At 41.7% G+C, this 9,035-nt stretch overlaps 1 protein-coding gene across 1 annotated transcript in view; it reads right to left on the reverse strand.

Moving 5' to 3' along the window:
- Positions 1 to 1,309: 1,309 nt before the first annotated feature.
- UNC13B (unc-13 homolog B (C. elegans)) overlaps positions 1,310 to 9,035 on the reverse strand; it is a gene marked incomplete at its 5' end in the record, with an annotated part of 192,386 nt that continues 184,660 nt past the window's right edge. Inside the window, 4 exons of the mRNA XM_010003047.1 lie at positions 1,310 to 2,040; positions 3,178 to 3,337; positions 4,443 to 4,535; positions 7,027 to 7,083. Coding sequence (XP_010001349.1) covers positions 1,755 to 2,040; positions 3,178 to 3,337; positions 4,443 to 4,535; positions 7,027 to 7,083 — 596 coding nt within the window. The remainder of the gene's footprint in view (positions 2,041 to 3,177; positions 3,338 to 4,442; positions 4,536 to 7,026; positions 7,084 to 9,035) is intronic.

The raw sequence follows: 9,035 nt of genomic DNA on the forward strand, positions 1-9,035 counted from the left end.
TGACTTAGCAAACCCCATCACAGTTACACTTCCAAAGACAACTTCAGATGCTGCTAAAAGAGTTTATTAAAGACTGTACTAACAGTTCTCATAACAATGGCACGTACAATGATTCAAAATCATGACATAAGCGTGGAGTTTTGAAGAGCGTTACTACAACACACCATGGACAAGAACAAAGCAGATGTGCCATTTCAGGAGTCTACAAGCAGGCCTGTGAAATACAGGAGTTGTATCTTAGAGCTATACAAGTGTCAGAAAATAGAAAAAAAAAGTCACTCAATATGCAGTCCTTGAATTTATTGACAGTATTACAGTACTTTATGGGCAAGGACTGGCTTGTTCCAGCTGCAGTTTCCAGAGCACGAGGGCAACTGGAAATAGCAAAGAATCCCCAAAATGATAAAAAGCCTCCAACAACCATACCTCAAGTGCAATCACTACCCCAGACCCTCCTGCCTACAAGTTTTCAGTCAGAAATTCTGACCTCCCTGCAGTCATTGTGCTCAGGCCAGTGTTTCATTTTGCAAGAAAACCAAACCAGGATGCTTATTTAAGACAGTGCAAAAATATTTTCTATGGTATCATTAATGACAATCAGGATGGATCAACTGCAGCATGGCCAGCAGTGGCTTCAAGGTCAGAACTGAAGGGACCTGCTGCCTTGTGACCAGCACTCCAGACTGAGTGCTTGCAGAGGGGAGAGCTTCGTTTTTGCTCTCTCCCCAGCCAGTCACCACTTCTGGGTTCAAAGTGAGAAACTGTCTCAGCTACTCTCCAGGGTAACAAAATGCTACAGAAAGCCTACAAGTGTCAAATTATCCAATCCTATGTCAAAAAACTAACAGAAGAATATTGAAGTGGAGAAAGCACATAGCATCCACAGCACCTGTCGTGGCTCTAACATTGTTCCCTTCCTCACCGTGTCGGTCACAGTAACCAAAGTGTGACCTGGGGAGCTCAGCAGCTGACAGCATCCCCTTGGTGATATAGGATTCCCAGCAGCAAGCAGGGGTTTATACTACCCAAGGCACACCCTCTAATTACAGCAGCTACAGTCTGCTCCTGGGGTGTTGCCTCTGCAGCTTCTGGCTATGAGACCTTCAGCACCTCTGCATTTGTCCCCCTGGTCTCCCCCATGCTCAGGGCAGCACATCTGTGGTCATACACTGACTTGGTATGCCCCTTGGGAACAACCCAAAACTTCTCTTTCAAGCAGACATCGAGGAGTCTGCGTATCACGTTGGGACATTTTTATAATCTGTGCCAGAACATCCCCTGGCAGCTCTTACAGTACACAGATTCAGTGAGAGATAACTGTGCTTTGCCAAACCCCCAAATCATTATTCTTCTCCCAATTTCCACACAGTTGTGTGTTTGTATTGTAGCGTGATTATGTAGAACCTTTTCAACATCTGCCAACTTCAGAGGATAAGATCACAGTGCTGCATATCAACAAAACCCAGCATACCCAGCCTCCAATATAAAATTATTTATACACACAAAGGAGAATTTGCATCTTAAATAAGAAGAGATTGTCTCATTCTCTATAGTGTCTTACCCAGCTACTAAAAAATAAATAATTCACATCAGATTGATGGATTTGTTTCCTGTACAGCACGCGTGCGCTATCGGAGCTGACAAAGACAACATGAAAAAAACCTTTTGTAATTAATAAAAGAGAATTGTTGAACACTTGCACATATTGGCACAAGGCAGAAGAGAAAAGGAAACATTACACAGCTCAGCTTAGCTCAGGTACCCTCCTCTGTGGAGCGGGACTCCGATTTCAGTTTCACAAATTCTCTGGCAACTTCATCATTGGTTCTTTGAGAGAGAATCCTCAGGACTGTAAGTCCAGTCTCATCCATGTGAATCCTGCGCCCCAGGGGGCACCAGCAAGCACAGCTGCCTTTGTCTGCTATGTCTCTGAGCTGCATTACTGCTATCCCCAGCACCCGGTCCTCCCGAGCAAAGCAGTAATCCTTCACACAGACTTGAAGCTCGTAGGCATCAGGGCCATCTTCATTCCCCAGAATGCTGAAAAACACAGACAAGTTTCTCAGAATGCACAAATTCCTCTGCAAAATAAAGGTGTCAGCAGCTGACCAGAGGGCTTTGAGAAGCCACAGAAAACTCTCTACAGAAAACTCTGGGCAGAGAGGGAGAAATAAAATGCATATAAGCATTTCTGGCTGATTTACAGCAGGTACAGACAACCTTCATATTTGAAAAGAAAAAACTAACCACCCTTACCAAGTTGCCTTTGCATGCACGTGTGTTAAACTGTGAAATGAGAGGAGTGGAGATGATCAAAGCTATGCTAATAGATTTTCAACTCAATGTTAAATGTTTCTGCTTCTGTTAAGGTTGATCAATTTCAGTAATTACTATTTTAATTAGATGAAGTCTTTGTTAAAGATGCAGAGCCTTCCATTAAAGCAAAAGCTAATAAAAAAAATATCTCAAACCCTTCTGATCTTTCTAAAATGAAAAAAAAAAAAGGGTGGTCAAAATCTCTTTGTTCAGAGGAAAGCTGTCTTTCTACACATCAAAGAAAAATTGTATGGACAGTCCCTCTCCCCCAAGATGTTCAGTCTTTTGCTGGTCATCTTTTCTTCTCTGATTCTTACTGTAAATCTCAGTGAGCACTAGTCTGTAGCTCCCTTTGTTAAGCCTTCCAAGAATGAAGATGCCCTTGTAAGAATGAAACGCAAATAAGAAGAGATCAATACTTGCTGTTGAGAAAGACAGCAATTTTAGCAGAGCAACTTACTACCAGTTCCGAGGAAACAGGTTCAGAAAGCACATCCCACAAGTCCAATTGGGATAAGAACTCACATTACAACTAAAAGAACTAGATATACATAATGAACTTTTAGTCTCAACTCTACCAGTAAAAGACACACAGTTCATTAAAATGATGGAGTACAGTAAAATACATCGATAGGACAAACAAGACATTTCAGAAGGTAGCCAAAGGACACTGCTGGTATAGAACAGACCTCAGCATCCCACCCACAGCAAAACCTCTCATAATTTAGCTTTTCCTGCCAAGGCAGCAGACATTTGGCCAAGCTACTGCTTAAAGTACTGTTTTGGGCCCTCAGCAGAAACCCTGTCTGTCCTCCATCTGCACTTGACATGTCAGAACCCCAGGCTGTTTTTCACACTTACAAGTGAAAGGTTTCATTGTATTTGGGAGCCCAGTTGTTGCTCTTTGACTTGGTTGTGAACTTCCTCTTCTTGTCACTCTGATGGGGCCCAATCATGGTGATCTCCACAAAGGGACGGAACATGCCGGATGTTTGCCACTTCAGATCATTGGCTGCCACAACTGGAAAGGAGAGTCACAACCTGGTTTACAGTAAATACTCATTTGTTCCCATGCCTCTTGTTCTGATCTGCCTCCATTGTATTCCAGAGGACAAAGTCCAACTCAAAACATGTGAATGTCCCGACACGACACGCATGAGCAGGACTTTTTTTATAATGCAAAGATAACCTCTTTTGCTTTAGTTTACATTCTGTAAAGGGAATTTAATGCTTGGGACAGCACTTAGCTTTTGTCATATGCATAGTCAATAAATTAGTCCAAAAAGGCAAACATTCATGTAGCTCTGGGCAGGCTGTCCTGACGGTTCATTGCTTAACCCTACGTCATGTACAGGATGAGAAAATCATAGGGGCATTTGAGGGGACAGTATTAAGGTCTCTGTTGAAAAAGAAAATGAGACTGCAGGTAAGACAAAGCCCATAAGCTGTTGGTGGTTCCAGAACCCAGAGTTACTAGCTCTCTAATTCTCATATTCTCTCAGGTCACTGCAGGGAGCAGACTGAAGCACAGGAAATAGCTCTGAAAATAATCTTTTTCCATTGCATTGTAGATTTAGCTAGGAGAGGAGAGGCCTGAAGAGCTGTTCCTATAAATCTTTGGAGGAAATTAAAGTCGTTAAATATGTTGTATTCAAGCAAAGGAGACGAAGGAGGAAGAGGAAGTCTGAGATGAATCACTGCTTTGGTTATTTTCAGAGCAGCTCTTCAGGGACCAACACAGCCTTCAGGATGGGGGAGAGGAACCTCTGAGCTCCTACTGGCTCTGTGACCTCTGTTACCACTGAGCAATTTCACACCACCACCCTCTCCTGCTGCCCTCTGCTCTGCAGCACAGGCTAAACTGGGGCACCTGGTTAGAGCCATCAGCTAGTTTTTGTTTGCTTTGTGCATCATTGTCAAAAAAACAACAGGACTGTACATTACCATGTCACCGGCCAGACTGGACAAGCTCATCTGCCATTGCTCTACATGTTCCTGATGTGAAACTGAGACAACAGCTCTGGATTCAGATCACATGAGCTAACACAGAAATATAATGACTGGCAACTGGAGATTTGCCTCGACACAGTGACAGAGCCTAAGCAGCAGCACGTGCTTTGCCATACCTTTCACTGTGACCTTGTGCTCACCAGTCCCTGGGTGGGTATAGAGGTCGATCTGTATGGACACTTCACCCACGGGATCATCCACACCAGAGCCTGTTGGAAGAGAATTGACATCCCCCATGCACACACAGATTATTGTCATTAGCACCCACCTTTGGGTTTATAGCCTCAGCAAGACAATAGCACTTTCAACATAACCAGCTAGTCAACATCGATGTGTAACATTAAAGCAAAATTAACATCAGGATTGCATGCCCAACACACATAAACACTAATGTTTTTTTGCTCTCCACCATAAAGATCACACCCTGTTGAGAAAACTAGTAAGAGCTTTAAAACAATTTGAGAGACCAAAGGCTTGACAACTGACCCTCACAGAGAGCAAAGATCTTTCAGAGATTCCTGCCAAGCTATTGTGTGCACATGCAGGCATTCCAGTGGTGGGAATCAGCATTCCTGTCCCCTCAGGGAAGAAGGGAGGACAAAAAAACCCAACAAAACAAAAAAACACACCAGAGAGGGAGTTTAGGGGAAGAAAAAGACAAAGATGTTAGTGATTTGCACTGAGTCATCGTGCAGTCTCACCCTCCAAGAACCTTTTTCCATGTTGTATATCAGATAAAAGTTGCCATCCTGACTGTCTGATTTGCTTTGGAGGGTAATGAAAATCCCTTGGCTGCTGAGCACCAACAATGAAGAGAGAAGCACTCACAACTTGCATACTTATTTCCCTTAATCAATTAGCCATGGAAAAAACAAGATGGAGCTTCACAGAGGAAAAGACCACATATTGTAACAGGGAGAAGGTCTCATAAACCTTAAAATTATATCATGATGTTTTCAACTTTTTAACTTTTAATTGTAATTCTCATGCAATATGTAGAAATGACATTTTTCTGGGTAGGAAAGTCAAGATGTCATGTAAATTACAGAAAAAGGATGCTTTGCAAAATGAAAATTAAGTCTTTGATATGATAGTGAGATTGGATTTTACTTTCTCTGTGATAAGTGTCTGATCTCAGGTTGACAATTAGCAATGCTGTTGTAATTGGCATACCTACAGGGTAATTGAGTACCTACAAACAGCAGTGTTATTTTGTAATTTTTGAGGCTAAGACACATTACTAAGTGAAAAAAATGTTGCTTTTGAAGCTCAAGATAAGGAAAGATATCATTAAACAAACATTTTGGTTAGGTAGATCTAATATGTCAATTTTATCAAGAACAGTCTGAAGGCATCAAAACCACTCATTTAAATCCAAGCAGTTGAAAGCCAATCTGAGCAATTACCTGGCAAAGAACTGCAGGTAGTGACAGTCACATTAATATACAAGGAAAAGTACCTGAGCAAACATAACAGAACCTAAGATTATTATTTTAGGTTAGATTCCCATTCTTGTCCTGAGTACAATAAACAGCCTCTAGACTGTAACATTTGTACATGATCTTGAATGTACTGTTTCTCCACTTGTAGAAGGGCAGTGTTCCTTCCTTTCTGCATATAAGCACAGAGCTTTAAAATTCTTACGTTTAATTATTGACCTGACCCATCTGATGGTGCAGGTTTGTCACTTATATTGTTGGAATTTTCCATGTGAACAGACAAGACTACCAACAGTATATTTCAACTTCATCAGGCCACATCTGCCAAAACATCAAATGCAAAACACGAAGATCTTAATTTTACTATTCTTAGTATAATTAATAGGTTGTAAAGGAGACAGTAATTCTTCACATGAATGACAGCAGAATTATCTCATTACTTTTCAGGGAGACAAAATTAAGTGCAGGGTTTTTTCCTACCTTCAATTGTGTCCTTTCATACAAAAAATCTTGTTCTATTAACTGAAATGCTGAGAGATAATAAAGCAGTTTGTAGATAGCCAGTGAGAGATATCTGATCATGTACAATTGTGTATATCCACATACTTGCACATTTAGTGATAAGCAGATTTAAATCTTGACACAGAAGTCTTACTGGTGGTGTGATGCTGGAAGGTGAAACTGCAGAACTGAGCTCATGCAAATGTGTAAGAGGTGTATTTCACCTAAGATAACAGGATTTTGGATAGCAGAAAATAAATTGAGAGATGAAACAGCACAGGATTATTTAGGGTTCTCTGGAGCACCCCGACTTTTAGTTACCCCACTTCAAGCCAGCTGTTTCAGGCTCAGCCACAGCCTTGAGTGCATATCAGACATCACCATGTATTTCAGTAGCCCATCTCAGCAGACCATACACATGCAAGCCTAAGACTTGAAACAGCAATACACAGCCCATGGTCAAGCATAGGAGAACAAGTCTGTAGCATCTCTCAAAAAACAGTTCATTTTGGCGACAGCTTTCACATCCCATGAAGAAAATCTCAGGCTTGGGGATAGGCTCTCGGGCAGGTGACAGACTTCTACACTGCACAACCCACAGCTCTGCTTGTGGGATGCAAGCATTGAGTGAAAGTTCACTTCTACAGGGAGCTACAGGGAATGGGTCTCTGGAAAAGGTTTCTGAGCATGGGCAAGATGACTTCAAAAGCAAGGCAGCTGGCTAATGTTGTTATGGTAACAACATTAGTCTTGAACATACCCTTATCAGGAAGAACATCCTCATTAGCCGTAAACCTAATACCTTTCCCATCATGCACTGAGACATGAATTCAAAAGGCAAGAAGCAAGCAGGATAAAGAGAGAGGAGTGTGAATTACAATCCAATTAGCAGTGTCACTTAAACAAATACAAGACAAATATTCTAGCTCTGAATAGATAAAATACCCTCTTAGACCTGCACCAAGACAGGCTCTGGAGAACATGGGCTGCCTGCGAGTAAGGGACTGTCTGGGTCAAAACAAGAACAGAATTTCTGCTGGCATAACTCAACTCCAAGCCCTGATCCAACTTTGCAGATCAAACATTTATCTGCATAGTGCTAGAGAAGCCTGCTCAGTAAGAAAGCAAGGGCAATAGATGCCTCACAAACTGCAAGATGCAACCATTAAACAGTGACGTAAGAGAAGCATTTAAATAGTTCTGCATGCTTCCCCTTCCTTGTGGGAAGTTTGGCTTATGCAAAGGGAAACATCAGTCAGGGTTCTGGTAATCAGTCAGCTATGAGATACAATCTATAACCTCCTAAAAAGTGCATCTTATGTCCTAAAACTAGAGCATAATTCTTTCTAAGCTTCTTTAAAAAAAAAACAACACCCCAAGCCCAACACACATACTTCTGTGACAACTTGCAAAATCCTCTGACTCTCAGATTATGTTCAACCCTCTTTTTGTATCTGTTAAACTCTCACTTGTAGTGGAGTTTTACGGTCAAATTATACATTGCATGAAGCTGCAACTTCAGTGGAGCACCTTCTTCCTCTAATTTTAAACACTCCTGACATGGAGTGCAGTACAGCAGTCCTGCAAACATCCTTCTATCTTGGCTCATCACAACAATATAAATAGGATCCACATAAAAAACTAGCTCCAGTTCATGGTCTGGACATATAATGGGAAACATCTGCCATAGAAGAGTGAAGACTGAAAAAACACTGCACACACAAATTCCTGGTTAAAAACTGTTTGTATGACTCAACAGCCAAGTTCCCAGAATCCCTTGTGGATATAGCAGTCTTTGACCTATCTGGCCACTGGATGTCATCATTGCTCTGCTGGGATACAGATTTAGTTCAGTCCACAAAAACTAAATTCAACTTTTAATTAATTACTTCTGCTGCAGTAGCCCAATGCCAAGGCTTGTATTTAAACACCCTGAAAACTCAGAACACCAGTTTCGGTTTTGACCTAACATTAATAGCATCTGTCCCCTCTTCCTGAAATTAGTAGTCAGACAGTGAAGGTTCCTGACTATAGACTAAATTAGTCTGTACAACAATCTGGAGATGTTTACATGAAATCAATGAAAGATAGAGATAATTAACTGTTTACCCCTTCCAAATCAATTAAATAGCACCACTAACATGCCTTCCCAGAGAGCTACCAAAGAACTTCAGTGATGCACTCCAGCAGCTTACTAATATGTTGTGGTGATTTGCAATAATCTAGCTCCCACGTATCTTGTACTGGCTGCAGAGAAAACAGGGCTTTTGTTACTCTCCCAAGAGACCTTTCCCTTTACAGGCAGCATGTAGCTGCATGATTCACCACGTGTTGCCAGACAGCCTTAGTCAGACCTACAGGGGCTGCTGGCAGCTGGCCTGTGACACAGGCACCCACTAGTTTCTGTGTGGCATCTTCCTGAAATGGTATCTCTCACCACCATGTATGTTTCAGTATAATAACTTAAATGCAACTTCTTTTAATCATCTACCCCCTTTAATTCATGAAATGTGATTGTTAAAAGAGGATTGCACGGGGGAAAAAATAAATAAATACTGCAAACACCCCAAGACTTGCATTTCAGATGTTTCTGCTCTCTCAAAATGTAGTTACTGAGCCCCTTCCTTCCTTCCTTCCTTCCTTCCTTCCTTCCTTCCTTCCTTCCTTCCTTCCTTCCTTCCTTCCTTCCTTCCTTCCTTCCTTCCTTCCTTCCTTCCTTCCTTCCTTCCTTCCCTCCTTCCTTCCCTCCTTCCTTCCCTCCTTCCTTCC

The sequence above is a fragment of the Chaetura pelagica genome, unplaced genomic scaffold, assembly GCF_000747805.2.
Source record: "Chaetura pelagica isolate M959 unplaced genomic scaffold, ChaPel_1.0 scaffold758, whole genome shotgun sequence".
Taxonomy (NCBI): domain Eukaryota; kingdom Metazoa; phylum Chordata; class Aves; order Apodiformes; family Apodidae; genus Chaetura; species Chaetura pelagica.